Source organism: Somniosus microcephalus, chromosome 5 (assembly GCF_052327205.1).
Source record: "Somniosus microcephalus isolate GS21.2 chromosome 5, FLI_Smic_1.0, whole genome shotgun sequence".
Taxonomy (NCBI): domain Eukaryota; kingdom Metazoa; phylum Chordata; class Chondrichthyes; order Squaliformes; family Somniosidae; genus Somniosus; species Somniosus microcephalus.
Window position 1 is genome coordinate 317,595,268 of NC_140991.1, and position 27,338 is coordinate 317,622,605.

Genomic DNA, 27,338 nt, shown 5'->3' on the forward strand with positions numbered 1-27,338 from the left:
ACCCGGGGGTCACCGGGTTCTTCCACTTCATCAAGGCCCGCAACCTGCCTTACTCCATTGAGGAGGTCAGGACCATGACCAGGAACTGCCAAGTCTGCGCTGAGTGCAAACCGCACTTTTATAGACCAGACAGGGCTCACCTGATAAAAGCCACTCGCCCCTTCGAGCGCCTGAGCGTTGATTTTAAAGGGCCTCTCCCCTCCTCCGACCGCAATGTGTACTTCCTCAACATTATTGATGAGTACTCCCGTTTCCCGTTCGCCATCCCCTGCCCGGACATGACCAGTGCCACGGTCATTAAATGTCTGAACGACCTCTTCACCCTGTTCGGTTTCCCCAGCTATATCCATAGCGACCGGGGCTCATCGTTTATGAGCGACGAACTCCGCCAGTACCTGCTCGCTAGGGGTATTGCCACAAGCAGGACCACCAGTTACAACCCCCGGGGGAACGGACAGGTGGAAAGAGAGAATGCGACAGTTTGGAAGGCCGCCCTGCTAGCCTTAAAGTCTCGGGGCCTTCCGACCTCCCGCTGGCAGGATGTGCTCCCTGATGCGCTCCACTCTATTCGGTCACTGCTCTGCACTGCCACTAACGCCACCCCTCATGAGAAAATGTTTGTCTTCCCAAGGAAGTCCACATCGGGGACATCGCTTCCGCCATGGCTGACGTCCCCAGGGCCGGTCCTACTGAGAAGACACGTGAGGACCCATAAAACGGACCCCCTGGTCGAGAGGGTCGACCTCCTCCACGCCAACCCCCAGTATGCTTACATTGCGTACCCAGACGGGCGGGAGGACACAGTCTCCATACGAGACCTCGCACCCTCGGGGGCCCCAGTAACCCACTACCCACTACCACCCCCCCCACGATCCAATATCCAACCCCAGCAGACGGCACGCCTGGGCCCCGCGACCCGCTCGACACCCACGAGGACTACACACCAGTGCCCCAGCCTACGCGGGACTCGACGCCGGAAGCTTCACTACCCCTGCCGTCGCCACGTCGATCACAGCGGCAGACAAGACCTCCGGAGAGACTCCAATACACAAACTTTTAATACACTTCACCCCGCCGGACTCATTTTTAAACAAGGGGTGAATGTGGTAAACCACTGTTATACCTGCCTGTGTGGGTGTTTGCATTCCACTGTGTACATGTCTGTACATGCCTCGGCTGACTCCTCCCACGAGTCCAGGTATAAAGGTGACTGCTCCACAGTCCCTCTGTATTCTGGACTGGTCGACCACTCGAGGCACACCTTCATTCTCTTGTTAATAAAAGCCTGTTAGTTACTCGCTTAACCTCAGTCTTTTGAGTAATTGATAGCGCATCACTATGCTACACCCGTATCGTAAACTTTCACTCACCGGGAGCTGACTGGTTTCACCAGGAAAGTTAGTTCCATTGACGCGGACAGTCTTTAACAAGGGTATTTCGGGTACTTGCCACTTCTGTCACCATGTAATGTGCTCAACACACGGACACGGGATGTATTCCTTCAGCCATCAACACGAGGCTTCTTTATTAATTTCCTTTCTCTGTTTACTCCCCGTCGCCCCCTACTGGGGCGGAGGGTAACTATCACCACACTATCCACTCTATCCAGGCCCCTCATAATTTTATACACCTCAATTAAATCTCCCCTCAGCCTCCTCTGTTCCAAAGAAAACAACCCCAGCCGATCCAATCTTTCCTCATAGCTAAAACTCTCCAGTGCTGGCAACATCCTCGTCAATCTCCTCTGCACCCTCTCTAGTGCAATCACATCCTTCCTGTAATGTGATGACCAGAACTGCACACAGTAAAAATGTTTGATTTTAAAAAAAGTCTTTTAATTAGAAGACCCTGAACCCTCCTCTATATTTGGACAACAACTAATCCTCCAGTTCTATATTTAGGGAATTCTATATTTATATTCGATGTATTTTTTTTTAATAAGGAGGCTGTTTCAGACCATTGTAAAGCGATGTAGCAGTAAGTACGTGCAGTTCCCACCTGGCTGGGAATGGGCGTACTCCAGTTCGGTATAATGTATCATTACGGCTCGGAATTCGCAGTCAGCGGCCGAGTGAAGGTGTTCGCCGCCGGCCCCAGAGTAAGCTTCACACGAGGATCTCCCGATCTCTCTGTGGCGAGAAGTCTGGCTTTTCCGAGGCGCAACTGGAAGTAGCGCAAGTTAATGGGGAATCCCTAACGCGAGCTGCTGACGTCAACAGGCTGTCTAAGCAGCCAATCACAGTGCAGAATTCTCAGACAGCGAACCAGGAAGTGAGGAAAGCTCCTTTGATTCCTAACTTTTTTTAAATGTTCGAGAGAGCAAAACAAAGATTGGGGTTCTCACACGGGGGAAAAGGCAAACCTGGAATAAACGTTAAAAATGTTTCTTTTTTAAAGTTTCTTTAAAATTTAAATTTTTTAAAATTAAAATGGATACATTTGACACTGCAAATAATGAAAATGAGTTTTCAGGGCCACAGCCTCGATACGCCGATGCAACATGTGCAGTAAGCTGAGGCACCGAGCGGTATAATTATGGAGCGTAGAGATTGACGCCACGGTGCAAAGATAACCATTGCTTTTGTGACTCTGAATTATTCTATTCTTGTCAGCCAATTCCTCAGCCTAATCCCCAGCCTATTTAGCTCATCGCTAAAATTCTCCATTCCCGGCAGCATCCTCGTAAATCTCCTCTGCACCCTCTCGAGTGCAATCACATCTTTCCTGTAATGTGGTGACCAGAACTGCACGCAGTACTCCAGCTGTGGCCTAACTAGTGTTTTGTACAGTTCTAGCATAACCTCCCTGCTGTTATATTCTGTACCTCGGCTAATAAAGGAAAGTATCCCGTATGGCTTCTTAAGCACCTTATCTACCTGTCCTGCTACCTTCAGGGATCTGTGGACATGCCCTTCAAGGTCCCTCTGTTCATCTACACTCCTCAGTATCAATGTTGTTCTGTTAGCAGCAAATAGGAGATATGCGACATACAACAGAAAACACTGGAAAAACTCAGCAGGCCAGGCAACATCCGTGGAGAGAGAAAGAGAGTCAACGTTTCAGGTCGAAACCCTTCGTCAGGACTGAGAGAAAAGGCAGGAAATGAAACAAAAGGCAGTTTGGGGGCTGGGAAATGGGGGAGGGGATGAAAGAAGAGACATTAAGAGATATTCAAGGTGAGACGAGACGGTAATAGGACAGGTAAAGAAACAAACAATGGCTCTAGATGAAGTGTGAAATGCGCTGGCAGAGTGAGAGACAGCTGCCATGTGGGAGAGAGAAAAACAAGGAAAAGGCACAAACCAAAAGTGTGGATAAAAAATATAAAAATGTAATAGGGGCCGAGGTTATGATCTGAAGTTGTTGAACTCGATATTGAGTCCGGAAGGCTGTAAAGTGCCTAATCGGAAGATGAGGTTCCTCGAGTTTACGGTGAGCTTCCGTGGAACAATACAAGAGGCCGAGGATGGTGAGGTCCGAGTGGGAATGGGGCGGTGAATTAAAGTGACAGGCGACCAGAAGCTCGGGGTCACCCTTACGGACTGAACGGAGGTGTTCCGCAAAGCGGTCACCCAATCTGCGTTTGGTTTCCCCAATGTAGAGGAGACCACATCGTGAGCAGCGAATACAGTATACTAGATTGCAAGAAGTACAAGTAAATCACTGTTTCACCTGGAAGGGGTGTTTGGGGCCCTGGACAGTGGGAAGGGGGGAGGTATATGGGCAGATGTTGCATCTCCTGCGCTTGCACAGGAAGGTGCTGGGCGAAGGGGAAAGGGTGCTGGGGATAATAGAGGAGCAGACTAGGGTGTCTCGGAGGGAGCGGTCCCTACGGAATGCTGAAAGGGGAGGGGAGGGGAAGATGCGTTTGGTGATGGGATCACGTTGGAGGTGGCGGAAATGGCAGAGGAAGATCCGTTGAATGTGGAGGCTGGTGGGGTGAAAGGTGAGGACAAGGGGAACCCTATCGTGGTTCCGGGAGGGAGGGGCAGGGGTGAGGGCAGAAGTGCGGGTGATAGAACAGACCCAGTCGAGGGCTGTGTCAACCACGGTAGAGGGGAATCCTCGGTTGAGGAAAAAGGAAGACATGTCGGAAGCACTGGTGTGGAAGGTGGCATCGTTGGAGCAGATGCGGCGGAGACGGAGAAACTGGGAGAATGGTATAGAGTCCTTACAGGAAGCGGGGTGGGAGGAAGTGTAGTCCAGGTAGCTGTGGGAGTCAATGGGCTTGTAGTGAATGTTGGTCAATAACCTATCCCCAGAGATGGAGACGGAGAAGTCGAGGAAGGGAAGGGAAGAGTTGATATGCAACCATGGCCCACATCGAATTACCTACCTCACTGCAGGGAACTGCTTCACCTCTGCGCAACACCCCTTGATAGGTTAGCTGAGATCTAGTCCATAATGCTCTATGGGACAGCATGGTACTGCACCAATGTGTTGTGTTTCTGAACCACACCAAATCAGTTCCCTCACACTTTAACCTCTGTGTACGTGATGACAATAACTTCAAAGGACCTTTTAAAATCAAAGACAATCAACTATATGCCTGTTACCTGGATACGGTAGCGTAGTGGTTATGTTACTGGACTAGCAATCCCAAGGATAATGACAGAAAATGCTGGAAAAACTCAGCAGGCCAGGCAACATCCGTGGAGAGAAAATAGAGTCAACGTTTCAGGTGAAAACCCTTTGTCAAGACTAAAGAAGCACAGGAAATGAAATAGATTAAGAGGCCAGGCTGGGAGAGAACAAAAGAAGTGAAGAGACATTAAGAGGTATTCAAAACCAGACGAGATGGTGGTAGGACTAGTGGAGACAAAAGACGGCTCAGATTAGGAGTGAAATGCGCTGGCAGAATGGGAGACAGCTGCCATGTGGGAGAGAGAAAAAAAAAGAAAGGGTGGTGGGGGGGAAAGGCCAAAACAAAGGTGTGGATAAAAAATATAAGTAAAAATGTAATAGGGGCCGAGGTTATGATCTGAAATTGTTGAACTCGATATTGAGTCCGGAAGGCTGTAAAGTGCCTAATCGGAAGATGAGGTGCTGTTCCTCGAGTTTACGTTGAGCTTCCGTGGAACAATACAAGAGGCCAAGGACGGTGAGGTCCGAGTGGGAATGGAGCGGTGAATTAAAGTGACAGGCAACCGGAAGCTCGGGGTCACCCTTACGGACTGAACGGAGGTGTTCCGCAAAGCGGTCACCCAATCTGCGTTTGGTTTCCCCAATGTAGAGGGGACCGCATCGTGAGCAGCGAATACAGTATACTAGATTGCAAGAAGTACAAGTAAATCGCTGTTTCACCTGGAAGGGGTGCTTGGGGCCCTGGACAGTGGGAAGGCGAGAGGTATAAGGGCAGGTGTTACATCTCCTGCACTTGCACGGGAAGGTGCCAGGCGAAGGGGAAGGGGTGCTGGGGGTGATAGAGGAGTGGACTAGGGTGTCTCGGAGGGAGCGGTCCCTACGGAATGCTGAAAGGGGAGGGGAGGGGAAGATGCGTTTGGTGGTGGGATCACTTTGGAGGTGGCGGAAATGGCGGAGGATGATCCGTTGAATGTGGAGGCTGGTGGGGTGAAAGGTGAGGACAAGGGGAACACTATCGTGGTTCCGGGAGGGAGGGGCAGGGGTGAGGGCAGAAGTGCGGGAGATAGAATGGACCCGGTCGAGGGCCGTGTCAACCACGGTAGAGGGGAATCCTCGGTTGAGGAAAAAGGAAGACATGTCGGGAGCACTGGTGTGGAAGGTGGCATCGTCGGAGCAGATGCGGCGGAGACGGAGAAACTGGGAGAATGGAATAGAGTCCTTACTGTTAGATCCGTGTATCTTGATGTTGTGTGTCCTTCAATAACTAGACAGAGACTGCAGGGGAACAATCAACAGGTGTTTACTGAATGAGGGTTACTCTAAAAACTAACTGTACAGATCCCTACTCAGGGTTATATACAGGTGTGGTCACTGCCGGTACTACAGTATACAGGAGCTGTAAAAAGTAGTTCTCCCCTTAAAGGTACATACACTACACTTACAGGAAGCGGGGTGGGAGGAAGTGTAGTCCAGGTAGCTGTGGGAGTCAATGGGCTTGTAGTGAATGTTGGTCAATAACCTATCCCCAGAGATGGAGACGGAGAAGTCGAGGAAGGGAAGGGAAGAGTCAGAGATGGACCATGTGAAGGTGAAGCAATCCCAAGGCCTGGCCTGATGATCTGATGAAGACATTAGTTCAAATCCCACCACAGGCAGCTGGGGAATTATAAATTCAGATCATAGAATGGTTACAGCACAGAAGAAGGCCATTCAACCCATCGAGCCCGTGCCGGCTCTCTGCGAAGAGCACCTCAGCTAGTCCCACTCCCCCGCCCTTTCCCCGTAGCCCAGCAAATGTTTTTCTTTCAGCTACTTATCCAATTCCCTTCTGAAAGCCACGATTGAATCTGCCTCCACCACCCTTTCAGGCAGTGCATTCCCGATCCTAGCCACTCGCTGCGTAAAAAAGTTTTTTCTTCCGTCGCCTTTGGTTCTTCTGCCAATCACCTTGAATCGGTGTCCTCTGGTTCTCGACCCTTCTGCCAATGGGAACAGTTTCTCTCTATCTACTCTGTCCAGACCCCTCATGATTTTGAACACCTCTATCAAATCTCCTCTCAATCTTCTCTGCTCCAAGGAGAACAACCCCAGCTTCTCCAGTCTATCCACGTAACCGAAGTCCCTCATCCCTGGATTAATTCTCATAAATCTTTTCTGCACCCTCTCTAAGGCCTTCACATCCTTCCTAAAGTGCGGTGCCCAGAATTGGACACAGTACTCCAGTTGAGGCCGGACCAGTGTTTTATAAAGATTCATCATAACTTCCTTGCTTTTGTACTCTATGCCTCTATTTATGAAGCCCAGGATCCCGTAAGCTTTTTTAACTGTTTTCTCAACCTGCCCTGCCACCTTCAACAATTTGTGCGCATATACCCCCAGGTCTCTCTGTTCCTGCACCCCCTTTAGGATTGTACCCTTTAGTTTATATTGCCTCACCTCGTTCTTCCTACCAAAATGTATCACTTTGCACTTTTCTGCATCAATGAAATAAATCTGGAATAAAAAGCCAGTATCAGTAATGGTGACCATGAAACTACCGGATTGTTGTAAAAACCCATCTGGTTCACTAATGTACTTTTAGGGAAGGAAATCTGCTGCCCTTACCCGGTCTGGCCGATATGAGACTCCAGGCCCACAGCAATGTGGTTGACTCTTAACTACCCTCTGGAATGGCCCAGCGAGACACTCAGTTGTACCAATCTTTCACCACACGGACTGCAGCGGTTCAAGAAGGCGGCTCACCACCACCTTCTCGAGGGCAATTAGGGATGGGCAATAAATGCCGGCCTTGCCAGCGACGCCCACATCCCAGGAATGAATTTTTAAAAACAGACAGCAGGTGGCGTGAATATTGATTGGCAGGAGCAAACAAAAGTCATCATAACTTTTTAAAAAATCTACCAACCAACGTTCTCCCAAGCTCTAAGTACTGAGATCGGTATAAGGATTGAAATAGTTACGCTGCTCTTTGCATTTTCTTTTAATAAGGTTGTTCTAAGACACATCGAGACTGATCTTGGTGTCTGCTACACCCCATCTGTGCCTGGTTTCAGGTGCTGATCGGGTGTCCAAGACTGAAAAATTAAGCCAAAATCGTTTTTGCCTGATTTTCACCTCATTTTTGGCCTTAAATAAATTTCCAATTGGGCCTGGATGGGAGTTTCACTTTCATATTAAGTAAAGAAAGGTGAAAAGCCGCTCCTGCTTCTTAACTGACTGTCTCTTCAGCCTCGGCAAAGACGGCTGGTGGGTTGAGATGCCCTTGGAGTCTCTCCAAAGGTTTTCTCTCCCAGTGGGGACATTCCCCTTTAATTGTCCCTTACCTCTATAAATTTGCCTTCCACGCAATTAGTGTCATCCCTGGACCCATCTGAATCTGCACCTGGTGTCTTGAATAATTATGCTTACACCAGAGAATTCTCCGTGGCTCAGTGGGCAGCACTCTCGTCTCGCGAGTCAGAAGGTCATGGGTTCAAGTCTCACTCCAGGGACTCGAGCACAAGAAATCCAGGCTGACACCTCCAGTGCAGTACTGAGGGAGTGCCACACTGTCGGGGGTGTTGTCTTTCGGGTGAGATGTTAAACCGAAGCCCCGTCTGCTCTCTCAGGTGCATGTAAAAGATCCCGTGGCACTATTTCAAAGGAGGGCAGAGGAGGTGTCCTGGGGCCAATATTTATTCCTCAATCTACATCACTAAAACAGATTATCTGGTCATTATCACATTGCTGTTTGTGGGAGCTTGCTGTGTGTAAATTGGCTGCTGCGTTTCCTACATTACAACAGTGACTACACTTCAAAAAGTACTTCATTGGCTGTAAATGCTTTGGGACGTCCTGAGGTGGTGAAAGGCGCTGTAGTGTATGTACCCGTCTACCTTTAAGGGAACGATTGAGTGTAACCGTTCACCTTTAAGAGAACTACTTTAGGTGTGGCACTATTTGATTGGCTTCTGTATACGGTAATACCGACAGTGACCACACCAGTATATAAGTGATGTTACAGGATAACTAGGGCAGATTCGCCCTGACCTCTGAATAGTAAAGACCTGTTTGTTTGTACTTCAAAAGTCTTGTGTATTTATTTACTGCACAACCCACAGACTTTACAGTGGCGACGAGTCCGATCGTACCCTGCGGCAAGAATAGCAAAGTAACAAAGAGCGTCGAAGAGAGGCAACCACCCTCGTCGTGCTACCAAAAGAAAACACGAGGCTACAACAACAGAAAGTGTGGTACTTTACAGAAGCTGGAAGACTAGCAACAAAAGCTTCATCAGCAACAGGCACTGATTACCCTGCTACCACGGTGTGGAGTGAGCCGACCAGCAAGAAACAAGGCGGCCGAAGAGACTGTGAGTAGGGGAAGGGGTAGAAGTATCCGGAGGAGAAGGGCAGAGCACTCGACCTCGGTCGAGGGGGAGCTGTACCGGCCAAAAGTCGGGTCCAACGGCGTCGGGTGACAGCCGGACCGCGATCGGCGGGAAAAATCCGGGCAGCGACCGCAGCCACGAAGCGCTGAACCTGCGAGTAGGCGCGGGAGGAGAAACCCAGCCGCAGCCGGGGAGGGAAACACCGGTCTGCGAGAGGGCTGGGGAGGCGAACGGGAACCGTGCGGGTGAGAGCCGGGTGCGGAGTGAGAGACTGCGAGGAGCCAGTCCAGCGGCTGAGCTGTTCTCCACCAACGGGGTACTCAGAGCCGGCAAAACCGAACGTGCGGGAGTGGGAGAGTGAACAGGAGCCGAGAACGGGGAGAGAGACTGCGCGAGAGCCAGTCCAGCGGCTGAACTGTTCTCCACCTACGGAGTACCCAGAGCCGGTAGAACCGAACGTACGGGAGAGGGAGAGACAGAGCCGAGCACGGGGAGAGAGAGACTGCGCGAGAGCCAGTCCAGCGGCTGAACTGTCCTCCGTTAACGGGGTGTACCCAGCGCCAGTAGAGCCGTGCGGGCGGGAGGAAAAGACAGAGCCAAGTAAGGGGAGCTGTGCGAGAGCCAGCCCAGCGGCTGAACCTGTCCACTGTGGGGAAAGCGTACCCCTTACACCAGGGAGAAACGCGGAAAGCCGCCATTAGGCGGAGAAGACGACAGAGGCGGGAAACCGCCATTGAAGTGGGCGGGGAGAGAAAGGAAGAGCGGGAAACCGCCATTTTCGCGGGAAAAGAACCGCCATCTTAACTGCCATTGAAGTGGGCAGAGAGAGAGAGAGAGAGAGAGAAGGGAAGAGCGGGAAACCGCCATTTTCGCAGGAAAACCGCCATTTTAGAAAAAAAAGATAATAAATAATACTTAAAGAAATACTGTGCTGCTTCAAAGAAAGAAAGATGCCTAAGTGAGGGAATATTAATGATTTTAATTCTGAAATAGAAGACTGGGCCACGTACGTGGAACGCATAGAGATCTATTGCGAAGCCAACAAAATAGAGGAAGACGACAAGGCGATAACATTGCTAAACTCGATGGGGGCAAAAACATATGGGCTCTTGAAGCATCTAATAGCACCAGCTAAACCAGCGGATCAGACCTTCGAAGAAATTGTGGCTGTGCTGAAGGACCACTTGAACCCCACACCGTTGATGCTGGCTGAACGATTCAAATTCTACGCAAGAACGCAGAGGAAAGACGAAAGCAATGCAGAATACTTGGTCGAACTGCGTAGGCTAGCGAAATACTGCCAGTTCGGAGGGAATCTGACAGAGGCACTCCTGGACAAGTTTGTATGCGGATTGTCCAAAGAAGGAACGCAGAAGCGACTACTGGAAGAAAACGACCTCACACTGGACAGGGCTGTCCTCATAGCTGCATCACACGAAGCCGCAGCGAAAGGAACGGCCGAAATGCAGCTAAAGGCGGCGGCACTCGGGGTGGACCAAATTACTTCGAGCACAACAAAATGCTACCGTTGTGGGAAGACCACGCACGACCAGAATCACTGCTGGTTTAAGAACCAAGAGTGTCGGAAATGTGGCAAACTGGGTCACATCGCGAAGGTATGCAGGTCCGGGAAAAAGACCAACAATCAACGGAAGCCACCACAAGAAAAGTACAACAAGGTACACAAGGTGGCTGAAAAGAGTTCAGACGAACAGAATTCAGACTCAGACCCAAACAACCAGGAGCTGGGTAGTCTGAAGATCCACAATGTGGGGAAAGAAACTGATCTACAAACGATTTGGGCTGTACTAAAAATAGCTGGAGTCCAAGTACAAATGGAGCTGGACACTGGATCAGCTCTATCAGTCATCAACCGAAGGGACTACCACCGGCTGTTCTCTCACATACCTTTGAGAAATACCAAGTTCGTATTACAGACATACACGGGGCATAATGTATACCCCATGGGGAAAATAAGAGTCAAGGTGAGAGATAGAGGGAAAGAACACCCAAGAATGAATTTGTACGTATTACCTGAGGGAGGACCACCACTTCTAGGACGGGAGTGGATTAAGAAAATAGACATGGAATGGCACTACCTAAAAGCCATAATGAAGGAGGATTCGGTGCAAGCTATCAGCTCAGATTCTGAGATGGATGACGATAAGACCAATTCAAATATGCATGACAAGGCTAAAGGGGACTTGCCGACGATGGGGAAGGAAACAAAGACATGCAGAAAGACTTATGTCACCAAGAAGAATAAAGTTACAGAGCAGAACTCCAGGTTGACAGAGAATTCTGAGCCTGTTCAAGCTAAGGATTCATCCACGACGGAAGAACACCGAGCTCGGACTCAAACTTATGTCAAAGTACAACAACAATTAGAACAGTGGAGTGACCGTCTCGTACAAGAGATGAAAAATATGGAAAAGTTCTGGGACACTGAATGGGAGAACCTGGAAAGACAACAGAGACAGCTAGCTCGAGAAAAGAGCGACCATAGAGCCATCGTGGCCAAGTACCGATCACATCTCCCTGAAACTGTTCAGGAACTAGACTATTTACAGAACGACCTAAAGGAAGAGGAATCTTCAGGAAGCCAGGATTTTATCCCAGTTCATCTCTACGACTCGTTGCAAGCAGAGTGTAACAAGTTGAAGGAACAGTATGAACGGGCCCAGACTACAATCCTGGAAGGGGTTAACTCGGCAACCTCCGAAAAGCTAGTTTTAGTGAAAGCATATGAACAACTAAAGTTTGAACATGAGCGAGAATTACAAAGGCTGCAGGAAATGTTTGACGAGCTCCAGGCCAAGACAGACTCATCGGTAGAGATTCCATCCGTAGATGGAAAATTAGAGGTGGAAGACATAGCAGAACGTGAAATTCAAGATGTCCAAGAACTCGTTAAATTATTGAAGGAAACCCAAGACAAATATGAGGCGGCAATGGCAGAGGTCCAACAACTTGAAGAACATATTCAACTAGGAATCCGGGCAGTGGAAGGAAAGGCCAATGGAAGGAACACAGAGACTGTAGGAATGGCCCCTGATCAGGAGTTAGCGAACACCAAGGCGCAATTTCTTCGAGCGCTTAAAACCAAAGGACCGGAGGAAAGGAAGGTGAAAACATTGGAGGGAAAGGTGGATGAAATGGAGAAGGCGCTAATCCACAGTGTCCCCGTAGAAGAGTTAACGGCCAGCCAACTCTTATACACGCTGAGGGACAAGACTCCAAAATGGGAACACGAGTTTCAGGTTTCAAAGGGAAAGAATTCGGAGCTTCCAAAAGTCACGGAGAGAGCTGAGGGGGCAACACAGCTTGCACATGGATGTCAAAAGTATGCTGAATTACGTCAAGGGGAGCAGAAGAATGCGGAAACAGCTACTTCAGTAGAAGGATTAAATAGCCTGATAACGGAATCCCCGATGGAGGGGAAGGTATTGAACTCACAAATGAGGCCAGGCGTGAAGGAATGGCAGACATCCCAGGAAGAGCGGGATGAATATGAATGCTTGAAGAAGTCTTTTCAAGAAAGATGGTCAGAGAAGGAACCACCGTCGGCTAACGTCCAGTTGGATAAGAAGGAAGTAGAAGGGCCCCTCACTGGCCTAACTCAGGACGACCCCGAATACTATCCTGACCTATTGAGTGACACTGAATATTACGAGGATCTGGTCTGCCCAGTTTGTGATGAAAACTCCCAAAGTACAGAAATCCGCATGAAGCACGTAAGGTCTAATGAACATAGAGAGTTGGTGGCGCTACAGATGGCCGCAGAGAAAGCAGCTCCGAGAGTTTCAAAAAGGCAGAAAAGAAAAAGAAGAAGCAGGAGATAATAACTGTCTAAAATACTATCATCTCAGGCGGGACACCATGAAAGGAGCTAAATTAGTTGAAAACCCGAAAATTATCAAGACAGCCAGTTGGTTGTAAAAGTCCGCACTGCTGGTTCAACAGGACGGAAGGTCAAGCTGTTACGTTAAGAAAAAGGCTATGGAGGAGTCACGCTAGCCATGTGAACCGGCTACACCAAAGAGATGCTGTTCGGAATGAGTCAAGATCAGAGACTGAATCTATGAACTGTTTCCGCAGAGACTGAACCTGTGCACTGTTTCCACCGAAAGTATATCTGTAAACTGTTTTATATGACGTTGACTCCACCGGAATTATCTCTGTAAATTGTTTGTTCTCCACCGAGAGTATATCTGTAAATTGTTATGTGAAGTTGAAGATATGTATGTTTAACGGGGACCCTGTAAGTAATAAGCTAAAAAGGGAGGATTGTAGTGTATGTACCCGTCTACCTTTAAGGGAACGATTGAGTGTAACCGTTCACCTTTAAGAGAACTACTTTAGGTGTGGCACTATTTGATTGGCTTCTGTATACGGTAATACCGACAGTGACCACACCAGTATATAAGTGATGTTACAGGATAACTAGGGCAGATTCGCCCTGACCTCTGAATAGTAAAGACCTGTTTGTTTGTACTTCAAAAGTCTGTGTATTTATTTACTGCACAACCCACAGACTTTACAGGCGCTATAGAAAGCCAAGTCTTTCTTGTTTCACAGGCCTTCCCCTTTGTTCTTTCCGCCCCTCCCCCCTTCCCCCGCCCCAACATTTGCTTAAAACCTGTCACATCTCTAAACGTTTTCCAGTTCCGATGAAGGGTCATCGACCTGAAACATTAACTCTGTTTCTCTCTCCATGGAGGCTGCCTGACCCGCTGAGTATTTCCAGCATTTTCTGTTGTTATAACCAGATAATCTGTTTTTTGCTGGTTTTGGTCGAGGATGGAATATTGGCCAGATTACCCTGATGCCCTTCCTCAAGTCATGGTGCGGGATCGTGTACATCCAGCTGTGCAGGCAGATAGGTTTGACGCCTCATCCGAAAGACGGCCTCTCCGACAATGCGACAATCCCTCAGGGCTGCATTTAAACGTCAGCCGAGGTTATTTGCTCTCAATCTCTAGTGGCGCTAGAACCCACAACCTTCTAACTCAAAGGCACCAGTACTACCAACTGAGCCAAACTGAAGACAAAATGAGCCCCATCATATTCTAGCCAGCTTTCAAACATCAGTATCAGTGCTGATGTCCCTCAACACTGTCCCTAACCAGATATACACCCAGATCTTGTAAAGGTATCGACATAACACTGGCCATTGTTGGACTCAGTCTGATCACCAGCATATTTTACCAGTACCCAATATTTTTATACGGTTTCTGCCATAGCCTGCAACAAATTTCAAACGTAAGAATTTTGAGCTACAAATAAAATCCAACAAATTCATCCTTTTTTCAAAAGTTCCTCCCGTCTACATAATGACATAAGAACTAAGAGCAGGAGTCGGCCACACGGCCCCTCGAGCCTGCTCCGCCATTCAATAAGATCATGGCTGATCTTCTACCTCAACTCCACTTTCCCGCCTGATCCCCATATCCCTTCTTTCCCCTAGAGTCCAAAAATCTATTGATCTCCGCCTTGAATATACTCAATGACTCAGCATGCACAGCCCTCTGGGGTAGAGAATTCCAAAGATTCACAACCCTCTGAGTGAAGAAATTCCTCATCATCTCAGTCTTAAATGGCCGACCCCTTATCCTGAGACTATGCCCCCTAGTTCTAGCCTCTCAGTATCGACTCTGTCATCTACTCCAGGGAAACAACCTCTCAGTATCTACCCTGTCATCTACTCCAGGGAAACAACGTCTCAGCATCGACCCTGTCATCTACTCCAGGGAAACAACCTCTCAGTATCGACCCTGTCATCTACTCCAGGGGAAACAACGTCTCAGCATCGACCCTGTCATCTACTCCAGGGGAAACAACCTTTCAATCGACCCCGTCAATCCCCCTCAGAATCTCCCAATTAGGATATGTCTTACCTTCTTTCTCCTCCATATAAGCGAGGTCGAAGCCAAGTTGCGTATTGCTTCTGTCCCGTGCCACAAGTTCTGAAAAATGACTGGCCTCACATAGCATAGGTGGGCAGCTAGCCACATTGCATAAATTCCATTCTTTAGACGGAACGAGTCTTGCTTCCCCATACTCATAAAGCAAAGCCTCATTCTTGGTAAGCGGTATCAGTGGTAACACATCACAGTTGTTAATGTGCCTGAGTTTCAGAGCGCTCGATTCCCAGAAGCTGTCAAAACTCTTGCTCTTCTTGATGTACGGGACCAGGCTGCTGCTTCCAAGTGTCTGAACGCAGACAATATGACTTTGCTCAACAGCAGGTTCAAGTTGTGTCTCTTCTCTGATCTTTAAAGACATTTCCACTGAACTCTAGAATCATAGAATCATAGCATAGTGCAGCACAGAAGGAGGCCATTCGGTTTATCAAGTCTCACTTTCGAAGAGCAATCCAGTCAGTCCCACTCCCCCGCTCTTTCCCCATATCCCTGCAATTTTTTCCCCTTCCAGTATTTATCCAATTCCCTTTTGAAGGCTACTATTGAATCTGTCTCCACCGCCCTATCAGGCAGCGCATTCCAAATCCTAACCACTCGTTGTGTAAAGAGGTTTTTCCTCATGTCGCCTCTGGTTCTTTTGCCAATCACCTTAACTTGCAAAGTAAGAACAAAAGAATCGATAGCAGAATGGGAGGCTTTTTTGTATTCTTGTACGCCTTGGAAGAATTTGAATCACCTTTTGACTGCTGTACCTCCTGATATTCAACCGTTACAAAGATCCTTGAGATCTTGGGGTTGATCTTGACTTAGTGTAAAACAGGTAATCGCGAAACAAGATGTAAAACGGGCTGTCGATTCGTTATAACCCGTAAGAACATAAGAATTAGGAGCAGGAGTCAGCCAAACAGCCCCTCAAGCCTGCTCCGCCATTCAATAAGATCATGGCTGATCTTCGACCTCAACTCCACTTTCCCGCCCGATCCCCATATCCCTTGATTCCTCAAGAGTCCAAAAATCTATCGATCTCAGCCTTGAATATACTCAATGACTGAGCCTCCACAGCCCTCTGGGATACAGAATTCCAAAGATTCACAACCCTCTGAGTGAAGAAATTCCTCCTCATCTCAGTCTTAAATGGCCGACCCTTAGAACCAGAGAGAGAGAAATAAGGAGAGACAAAGGGCTGGATTTTATCAATGAAGGCGAGTAGGAGGTGGGACTCCCACTTTTGGGGTTGTAGTCCCGCCTCCATCGAGTTGTGGCCAACCCACGCGATTTTCCCTTGATTGACCTTGTAAACCCGCCCAGCGGGCTCAGCAGGCCAATTAAGGGCCACCCGGCAACAGGTGACGTCACAGATTGACATTTCATCTGTCAAGAGCTTTTGACAAATGAAATATCAGTGTTTGACAGCTGTTTGAAGCTGTCAAACACTGACAATCTGTACTCCAAGTTAATTCCTTCCTCTCAGGCTGATTTAGAGATCTCTCCAGAACAGAAAGCTGAATGCTGCAACTTTTGACAGCTCGCAGCCATTCTGCTTTCAGTGCCGGTGAGATGAGGGACTCCCGAGACCTGAAGGAAGGAAGGCTGTAAAGGTAAGTAAAACTTCTTTAAACACTTTACACACACCAAACACACTTACCTCTGCACTCATGCACCCATCACTCACCTGAACACTGGACATCTCGACCCCTCCAAGCCCTTCAGCCCGACGGTCCGCCTCGCTAACTTGGCGTGGTTTGGAGCCGTCGGGCAGCCCACACTTCAGGGCTAAAAATAGGGATTAGGCTAAAAACTGCCTGTTAACTACCTGTTAACAGGCAGTTAATTGGCACTAATCCCCTTCCCGCCTCGGGGAGGCGGCTCCCAGTGCGGGTCGGGTCCCCGCCTTCTGGGAAATGGGCATGGAGGCGGGATGGGTTTGTGCCCCCCGATTTCACGAGTTTAACACCCCACACGCCTCTAATCCCGCCTCCACAGCTCTGGGAAATTCTAGCCCAATGAGTAAGAGAGAGAATGCGACTGAGGGTGGAACAAGCCGAGCAGCTCCTGTTCTGCGACGGTAGATTATTCTCCGCAAGTGAGCACAAAATATTTGATGCTGGAACATGTACCTACGACATACGGACACTCGCACTCTTTCAGTGGCCCAGCAGAGGAATTACAATGTGGCATGTCAGTATGGGCAGAGACAGGAGACTGAAGGCAATGCCACTGCATATGTAACAATCTACAGAGAGCTGTGGCGGCCGGGTCATTGAATATATTTAAGGCGGAGATAGACAGATTTTTGAACAATAAGGGAGTGATGGATTATGGGGAGCGGGCGGGAAATGGAGCTGAGCCCAAGATCAGATCAGCCATGATCTTATTGAATGGTGGAGCAGGCCCGAGGGGCCGAATGGCCGACTCCTGCTCCTAATTCTTATGTTCTTATGTTACAGGGTCAAGGACAAGTTCAATTTTGACAGGAAAAAAAGAGTGGAATCGGTGGATTAATCTGCAATCTGTTTAAAAGAAAAACAGGCTATGGTTAAGCAGATTACTGGTTATTCCACCAATTCTTCCTTCCTATGATAGCTTTCCCTCCCCTACACTTTTTCTTCCAATTCTATTAAAACGCGTTTTCAGTTCTGAAGGAGGGTCAAAACCTAAAACATGAACTTGTCTGTTCTCTCCACAGCTGCTGGCTAACTTGCTGCGAATTTCCATCAATTCCTCAAACAATAGCAAAATACTGCGGGTGCTGGAAATCTGAAATAACAACAGAAAATGCTGGAAATACTCAGCAGGCCAGGCAGCATCCGTGGAGAGAGAAACAGAGTTAACGTTTCAGGTCTGTGAGCCTTCATCAGAACTGGAAAAAGTTAGAGATGTAACAGATATTAAGCAGGCGCAGAGGCAGGGAAAGGAGGGGGTGGAGGGGAGGAAGGAACTAAAGGGACAGTCTGTGCCAGGGAGGAAGGCAGGAGAGATTAAATGCTGCAAATGGGGATGGCAGAATCATCAACAGCTGCCGCCTGAAAAAATAGGGGCAGGGGTTACATTCTGAAATTGTTGAACTCAATGTTGAGTCCAGAAGGCTGTAAAGTGCCTCATCGAAAGTCCCTTTAGTTCCTTCCTCCCCTCCTCCCCTCCCCACCCCCCTTTCCTGCCTCTGCACCTGCTCAAAACCTGTTACATCTCTAACTTTTTCCAGTTCTGACAAAAGGCTCACAGACCTGAAATGTTGACTCTCTTTCTCTCTCCGCGGAATGCTGCCTGACCCGCTGAGTGTTCCCAGCGTTTTCTGTTGTTATTCCATCAATTCCTCTTGTTTCAGATTTCCAGTATTTTGCCATTTTTTTTCAAGCCCTTTATTATCATTTAACATCCCGCAGCAATAAACAAGTTATCTTTAAAAAAAATAATTTGGAAAATATGGCAAACCATGTAAATTAAGCGATTTAATCTTTGGAATCTCCTGGAAACGTCTGTAAGATAAAGTTTTTGTCTCTAATGTCTCATCTACGCTTGGGTGAACTTGGTGTAAGTCTTAATGTTCTTCTAAATGACATTAAATTCATACTCCTGATCCTAACTGACTTCAAAACAGCTCCCAAGTTTTTCTGAAGTTGCAGGACATGAGTAAAGCTGGCACTTCTCTCAAAGCAGACACATGCAGACAAGCTCACTCACTCACTCACTCACTCACTACCTGTCCAGGTGAGAGATGGTGGAAGCTCTCGCCTCGCCTCCAGCTCGAACTCACCCAACCACCCCCCGCCTGTGACATCATCCTGCAGCCCCGCCCCCGGCTCTGTGACATCATCCGGACCCCGTGACGTCATGCAGCCGCTGCGGTGAGGTAATCGCTGTAAGATTTAAAGGGGCCGTCCCTCGGGCTCTGGAACGCCTGCTGCAGGTTTTCACTTTCTTCATGGCGAGCCGCTGCATTAATAGTCGGGGGAGGGGGAGTATTTTTATTTCGAGGCATGAGGGGAACTCATTACCTGACTATAAACACACACGGTTCAACTCTGAAATGTTGAGGGTCTGAAGATTTTTTTTAACTTCCTCACAAAGTTATTTGAATGGCAAACTTTTTTTTTAAGTTGGTTCACCGGTGTCAAAAGACGGGTGAAGAATGAAAATGTTTTTGATTTAAGAGTTAAACTGGTCGCAAAGCCTTTGAAACATTGCAACGAAGGGGAAGGAGGCAGTTTGGAGAGCCCTGCTTTACGTGAATGAACATTAATATTAGGCTGAAAATAAAGGCCAAAAGAAAGAGGTGTAGTTAAAAAAAAACAAAGCCAGTGACACAAAAGAGAAATCACCAGGAATACAATAATTTGCAAATAGAAACAAGAGGTAAAGAAAGCTAAGACACACTTGCATTTCTATAGCACCTTTCACGTCTCAAAGCGCTTTACAGCCAATGAAGTACTTTTTGAAGTGTGGTCACTGTTGTAATGTAGGAAACGCGGCAGCCAATTTGCGCACAGCAAGCTCCCACAAACGGCAATGTGATAATGACCAGATAATCTTGTTACGTCCGTGAATAATTGAGACACGGACAGCAGGAGTGAACAAAGTAAGTCTTTACTGGTGGAAGTCAATAGTGAAACTAAAAACACAGAGGCTCAATAGCGCCTTTTATACAGGGGTGGTCACTGCCGGTACTGCAATCTGAGACCAGTTATTCTCTTAAAGGTACATACACAACAATTCCTCCCCTTTTAGATAAACAGTACATAACATTCATTTAACAACTAAATGATAACTAGTTACAATTACAATTACTGTTGCTAGATACATTGGTTAAGTTTAAGCAATTATAAGTTCAGTCTTTGAGGAGGCTTCCTGATTCTGTCTGGATAACGCCTCTTTGGGGTATCAGGTTCTTCTGGCAATGTTGAGTCGGGATCAATGTCGTTGTGTGGTTCATCTGCTTCCAATATTACCGGTTCTGCGGTAGCTGCAATTGGAACATCGATTTCATTACCAGGTGTATCAGATCGTGGTGTGGAGTTGACGTTTTCCCATGACTCTAGAATCTGGTCAGCATGGTGTCTTACAATGCTCTCCCCAATGTCCACGGTATACATGAGAGGTCCTTGTCGTGTACAACTCGTTCCTGGCTGCCATTTCTCAGTGCGGTAGTCCCGGGCCAAAACTGGTTGACCTATTTTAAAACTCCTGGTCGGCCTTTCATTCATATTCTGAAACTGTCTGTTCGCCACATCTCTTCAGACGTTTGGCTTAACCAAATCCAAGCGGCATCGTAGTCTTCGATTGAAGAACATCATGGCTGGAGTTTGGTTGGTAACCGCATGTGTCGCATTCCGGTAGACAAACAAGAAGTTGTCCACCTTGTGTTGTAGGGGTATATCTTCATTACACATTGCCTTGATAGCCTTCTTGAATGTTTGGACAAACCTCTCAGCCAATCCATTAGTGGCTGGATGATATGGGGCAGATGTGTAATGCTTAACACCATTGTTCTTTAAGAACCTCCGGAACTCTTCAGACACAAACTGTGGTCCATTGTCAGAGCAAATCTGTTCAGGCAGCCCATTCCTGGCGAATATGGTTTGTAAAACTGTGATAGTTTTTTCCGTGGTAGTTGAGGACATTTTTATTACCTCTGGCCACTTTGAATGTGCATCCACTGCAATTAAAAACATCGAGTCCATGAAGGGACCAGCAAAATCAATGTGCACCCTTTGCCATGGAGATGAGGGCCACTCCCATGGATGCAGAGGAGCTTGTGGTGGGGCGTTTTGGGCCTTCTGGCATCCTGCACAGCTCTTGGTCATCTCTTCGATTTCTCTATCGATTCCCGGCCACCACACAAACGCTCTGGCTAAGCTCTTCATTTTTACCCCACCCAGATGACCCTCATGAAGCTCATTGAGCACTCTATCCGTCAACTTAGGTGGAATTACTACTCTGGATCCACACATCAAGGTTCCTCTGCACACTGACAGCTGTTCTCTTCTCGGCGAGAATGCTGGCAGCAGTGGTTCGCCATGTGCTGGCCATCCCTTCACCGTTAAATCATAGACCCGTGATAGTGTCGGGTCATTCCGTGTTTCCTTTTCTATGTTTGCATTCGTCACAGGGAGACATTCGACTATGGTCGAGTGGAATAACTCCATTGGATCCACTGCAAGGTCTTCTTCTTCCACCGTCGGCAACGGTAGACGTGACAATCCATCAGCATTTCCATGCTGTTTAGTTCCTTTGTACTCGATGTCATATTGGTGTGCCCCTAGGAAAAGGGACCATCTCTGCAGCCGTTGTGCTGTCATTATCGGTACGCCCTTCTGAGGGTTGAAAATGGAGACAAGAGGTTGATGATCGGTTAGTAGAGTAAATTTTTGACCGTGCAGGTAGTGATTGAACTTCTTCACCCCCCACACTAGGCTGAGGGCCTCTCTGTCAATCTGGGCGTAGTTACGCTCGGCAGAAGTTAACGAGCGTGACGCAAAAGCTATCGGCCTCTCTAAACCATCAAGGAATTTATGTGACAGTACCGCCCCAATGCCGTAGGGAGACGCATTACACGCCAGTCTGATCGGCAGTGCTGGGTTGTAGTGAGCCAATACTTCCCTTGAAGTGATTAAGTCCTTACTCTTCTGAAAAGCACGCTTACAATCATCGCTCCATTTCCATGCTACCCCCGTTCGTAGCAGGGCGTTCAGTGGGTGCAGAATTGTCGACAAATTCGGCAAAAACTTATGATAGTAATTCACCAATCTGAGGAATGACCTCAGCTGCGACACATTTTCAGGCGCTGGGGCCTTAACAACCGCTTCAATTTTGTCAGGGGACTTATGTAACCCCTCTTCATCAATCACGTGGCCACAATACGATATCTGTTTCTTAAAAAATTCGCATTTGGGGCGGTTGGCTCGTAGCCCATGTTCCCGTAGTCTAGTGAGCACCTGTTCTAGGTTGTTAAGGTGTTCACTGTCATCTTCACCTGTTACAAGGATGTCGTCCAAGTAACACTGAGTCCCCGGAATCCCTTGCAGGACTTGTTCCATCGCTCTTTGCCATATCGCCGGAGCTGATGCTACTCCGAATACCAATCGATGATACTGGTAAAGACCTTTGTGAGTGTTTATCGTGAGATACTTCCTAGAGGACTCCTCAACCTCCATCTGCAAATATGCTTGTGCTAGGTCAATTTTTGTAAAACGCTTCCCTCCAGACAGTGAGGCGAATATGCCTTCTATCCTTGGAAGAGGATATTGTACTGTGTGAAGGACCGGGTTCACCGTCACCTTGAAATCCCCACAGATGTGAATCTTCCTTGGCTCCCCGGACTTATTGCTTAACGTTTTCTTCATGACAGGAACGATGGGTGTCGCCCACTCGCTCCAGTCGACCTTAGACAACACGCCCGCCTTCTCCAGATTCTCCAGCTCTGCCTCGACGGCTGGGCGAATTGCATATGGTACCGGCCTTGCTTTGAAAAACTTGGGAACTGCATTCTCTTCTATTTTTATCAAGGCGGTTACGCCTTTAAGCGTGCCCAGTTCTTGTTGAAATACCTCTTTGGCGTTAGCTAAGATTGTTGACAATCGTCCAGGAGTGACGTCTTCATCTTTTTTACCGTCCACCGTCATTGCATGAATGGAGTGCCAATCTAAGTTTATCTTCCTGATCCATTCCCATCCCAATAACGGTGGTCCACCATTTGGCAGTATGTAGAGATACAATTTCCGTATTTTCTTGCCGTTGTATTCGACAGGCACCCTTATTTTTCCTCTGGGGTATACTTTTTGCCCCGTATACGTCGTCAAGATGATGGATGTCTCTCTCAAGGGTATGTGTGAAAATAGCCACTCGTAGTCTCGTCAATTCATGACGGTTAGCGTTGATCCTGTATCCAATTCCATTTTAACTTGGGACCCTGCTATCGTGAGGGTGACCCAAATGGCTCGGTGATCCTCTTTTGCGATTACATTGTGAAGTTTGAGACAGCTTAGTCTCCTGTTCCCGGATTCACTATCGCTCATCTGGTCTTCGGAACTACTGTCCGTCATCTTTTGTACTTTCTTGTACGGTTCCTTAGTAGCCTTTTTGTTGTCGCTGGTCTTCTTCCCAGACCTGCAAACTCGTGCAATGTGTCCCATCTTCCCGCATTGCCTGCATATTTTGTCTTTGGACCAGCAGTCCTTCTGGTCATGGTTAGTTCTGCCGCAGCGATAACATTTTGCAAATCCCCGTGTCATTTCGTGGGTGCCGTATTCCTTTGGTTTTTGTTGAATTTCTGCAGCTCCCCTGGCTGCTGCTTCATACGATACTGCCATGCTGAAAGCCTTATCTAGCATCAGCTCTTTCTCTGAGAGTAACTTCTTCTGTGTTCCTTCACTCAGGAGTCCACAGACAAATTTGTCCCGTAGGGTATCTGCCAGTCCTGCTCCGAACTGGCAGTGCTTTGATAGCTTGCGTAGTTCCGTAAGATACTCAGCATTGCTCTCATCTTTGTGCTGAGTTCTCCTGTGAAATTTAAATCTTTCTGCTATCAATTTCTGCTATAAACCCTGCAGGGTTTAGGTGTTCCTGTAGGACAGCAACAATTTCGTTAAAACTCTTCGCCTTCGGTTTGGCTGGAGTAATCAGGTCCCGCAATAGGCCGTACGTTCAAGCGCCCATTAAGTTTAGCAATATCGATGCCTTTTTCTCCTCCGCTATTTCGTTTGCCTCGAAATATACCTCGACTCTTTCCACATACGTGGTCCAGTCCTCTATTGTATTATCAAAAGCAGTGATACAGCCAGTCTTCGGCATCTTGCAAATCTAAAATGGCGCCTCCCGCGCTTTGCCTTCTTCCCCGCTGTTGTTAGCGCTGCTTTCCACGGTTTCTTGCGCGTTTAATATTGATTTTTTTTTTCTTTTATTATTTTCCCGTCGTGGAGCGGACCCTCTGGGGCACTTCCCTCCCTCTTCTTAGGTCCGAACGCTGCCCGGCTCCGAAGCACCGGCCGCGCCCTGTGTGCTCCACCCTCTCTCTCTCTCTTTGCTTCCCGACTCGCTGCCCGGCCCCGTTGAAAAGCCACCCGATCGAGCTTCAGCCCGCCGCAGCCCAGGAAGGATCAGTGCACTACCTGCCACCAGCCCGATTAGCTGGGAAACCACAGACCGAGGAACCAAGCCTGGCTCTGGACAGTCCCTCCTGCAAGTTTCCAATCCGACGATTTGGAGGGCGGTTGCCCACGGTCGACGCCCGTTTCTCGAGTTTCTTTGGACTTTATTTATTTTTATTTATTTTTTCTTTCTTCTGGCTTCGACCTTCAATAACGTCGTCTGAGGTGCTGCCGAGTTGCAGGTAAGTTAGTTTCTTACTCGTCGCCAGTGTTACGTCCGTGAATAATTGAGACACGGACAGCAGGAGTGAACAAAGTAAGTCTTTACTGGTGGAAGTCAATAGTGAAACTAAAAACACAGAGGCTCAATAGCGCCTTTTATACAGGGGTGGTCACTGCCGGTACTGCAGTCTGAGACCAGTTATTCTCTTAAAGGTACATACACAACAAATCTGTTTTTAGTGATGTTGGTTGAGGGATAAATATTGGCCCCAGGACACCGGGGAGAACTCCCCTGCTCTTCTTCGAAATAGTGGCCGTGGGATCTTTTATATCCACCTGAGAGAGCAGACGGGGCCTCGGTTTAACGTCTCATCCGAAAGACTGCACCTCCGACAGTGCGGCACTCCCTCAGCACTGCACTGGGAGTGTCAGCCTAGATTTTTGTGCTCAAGTCTCTGGCGGGAGACTTGAACCCACAACCTTCTGACTCAGAGGCGAGGGTGCCGCCCACTGAGCCCAGGTATAATGAAAAAAACAAGTATTAAGGAAGGATTGGGGTCAAAAATTAACACTGTAAAATTATGAAAGATAATAAGTTAATTAATGAACATTTTCTTCTGTATTTAGAGATGAGTGAAAGAAGTCCTCCAATCCCCTCTCCTCTCCCCCTCCGATCCCCTCCTCTTGCCCTCCAATCCCCTCTCCTCTGATTCACTCTCCTCCCCCTCCAATCCCCTCTCCTCTCCCCGCTCTGATCCCCGCTCCTCTCCCCCTCCGATCCCCTCTCCTCTCCCCCCTCCTCTCCCCCTCCGATCCCCTCTCCTCTCCCCCTTCTATCCCATCCTCTCCCCCCTCCGATCACCTCTCCTCTCTCCTCCTATCCCCATCCTCTTCCCCTCTGCTCCTCTGTCCTCTCCCCCTCCGATCCCCCCTCCTCTTCCCCTCCAATCCCCTCCTCTCCCCCCTCTTCTCCCCTCCGATCGCCCCTCCTCTCCCCCTCCGATCCCCCCTCCTCTCCCCCCTCCAATCCCCTCCTCTCCCCCTCCGATTCCCCCTCCTCTCCCCTCCAATCGCCCCTCCTCTCCCCCCTCCTCTCCCCCCTCCAATCCCCTCCTCTCCCCCTCTGATCCCCCCTCTTCTCCCCTCCGATCGCCCCTCCTCTCCCCCTCCGATCCCCCCTCCTCTTCCCCCTCCAATCCCCTCCTCTCCCCCTCCTCTCCCCTCCAATTGCCCCTCCTCTACCCCCTCCTCTCCCCCCTCCAATCCCCTCCTCTCCCCCTCCGATCCCCCCTCCTCTACCCTCCGATCGCCCCTCCTCTCCCCCTCCGATCCCCTCTCCTCTCCTGACCTTCTCCAAGCAAATAATGGCTGGCAACTGGGAGGAAACGTAATCCAGGTGTGTGCACGACCGGAACATCGGGTATGCATGTGCGGCTCCGGTGTCGGGGCGGGACGGCGAGTAGGCCCGGCCCAGAGGGCTCTGCTCTGCCCCCGTACAGGTGCGCGTGTGCAGAACGACTCAAGCTTGTTCGTGCAATTACTCTGCTCCTGTTGTAGTCGCACCGCCTGAGATCCGGAGCCTGTTGAGTATTTGCTTCTGGTTTTCCATTTCCTATTTTAATGAACATTTCAGCCTTAAAAGCTATAGCCTTGACCTTGGTCCCTTCATTATGAATTAAAGAATTTTTATCACTTCCAGAAGGAAAAATAAAACTCCAAAGAAGTAACTAACCCACTAATTAAAGTACAAAGTATTTTATTTAACCAGCCAAGGACGACTATAATTACAATTGCAGAACACTAGAAAATAGAGGATCTTCACAAAGCTGACTACAGTTCCACTTTCTGTAGGCTGCCTGACAAGACTGGATCAAATTACACATTGCAGAGAGCTTGAATTATTGTACAGCAGACAGGATCAAATTATATATTCACAACAGACTGTTAGGTGTGTCTTGTCCTCCAAGGGGACCAATCAGAAATCTGGTCCAATCGACTTGTGTTGCAAATAAACACAGCCTTTTAAATTGGTAAATACAGGGGATTTTTTTTTTGTATTCATTCCTGGGATGTGGGTGTCACTGGCAAGGCCAGCATTTATTGCCCATCCCTAATTGCCCTTGAGAAGGTGGTGGTGAGCCGCCTTCTTGAACCGCTGCAGTCCCGTGTGGTGAAGGTGCTCCCACAGTGCTGTTAGGGAGGGAGTTCCAGGATTTTGACCCAGCGACGATGAAGGAACGGCCCGATATATTTCCCAGTCAGGATGGTGTGTGTGACTTGGAGGGGAACTTGGAGGTGGTGGTGTTCCCATGCGCCTGCTGCCCTTGTCCTTCTAGGTGGTAGAGGTTGCGGGTTTGGGAGGTGCTGCCGAAGAAGCCTTGGCGAGTTGCTGCAGTGCATCTTGTAGATGGTACACACTGCAGCCACGGTACGCCGGTGGTGGAGGGAGTGAATGTTTACTGTGGTGGATGGGGTGCCAAACAAGCGGGCTGCTTTGTCCTGGATGGTGTTGAACTTCTTGGGATTAATGAGATGCAAATTTATTGAACAGCCCGAAATAGTTGGCGCGCTTAATACATTTTAAGCGGTGCCTATGTAATTGATTCCTGGGGTAAAGCCAAAAGGTTAGTGCTATTTGCCCGATATAGGCAGCTGCCTATGCTAAGCGTGACAGTGTAAGTGGTGGAGACTGTATTATAAATTTTATTGATGATTTAGGAGTATAACAATGTTAAATCCAACTTTTTCTTAAAAAATGCCACCTTTCTTCTGAATTTGTAAGCTTCATGCTTTCCTGAATACGTGCAGTTTAAAAATTATCACAAAGTGCGTATTTAAAAATAATAATAATATTGGGTTGTTTTTCAACGAACCTAGAAGGAATTCTTCTTTAAAGTACGGTTGTAAGACATCCAAGTTAACATTTTAACCCTAATATTTTTCTTTTTTGAGCTTCTTCCCAATGAACATGATTAACGGGATCAAAGGAATACAAATCGTGGAAGCGATCACCAGAAGTCCAATGACAGCCAAAGCATGAGGAGGATATTCGAGCTTAACTGATTCTCCCTGTAAGATATAATGTTACAGCGATTGTTTAAAATCAATGTACAGGGTCCAGATTGCATAAGACATGTCACATACTGTATCACAGTA

At 48.2% G+C, this 27,338-nt stretch overlaps 2 protein-coding genes across 3 annotated transcripts in view; both read right to left on the reverse strand.

Annotated features, from left to right (window-relative positions):
* The window catches only part of LOC147117895 (uncharacterized), a 76,408-nt gene extending 61,162 nt beyond the window's left edge, over positions 1-15,246 (reverse strand). The window contains exon 1 of the mRNA XM_085987154.1: positions 14,851-15,246. Coding sequence (XP_085843280.1) covers positions 14,851-15,238 — 388 coding nt within the window. The 5' untranslated portion in view covers positions 15,239-15,246. The remainder of the gene's footprint in view (positions 1-14,850) is intronic.
* A 10,675-nt stretch (positions 15,247-25,921) lies between these two features.
* The window catches only part of slc6a20 (solute carrier family 6 member 20), a 114,969-nt gene continuing 113,552 nt past the window's right edge, over positions 25,922-27,338 (reverse strand). For both annotated transcript variants that reach the window (XM_085989291.1, XM_085989290.1), the window contains one exon: positions 25,922-27,251. In XM_085989291.1, the coding sequence (XP_085845417.1) occupies positions 27,191-27,251 (61 nt within the window). In that variant the 3' untranslated portion in view covers positions 25,922-27,190. The remainder of the gene's footprint in view (positions 27,252-27,338) is intronic.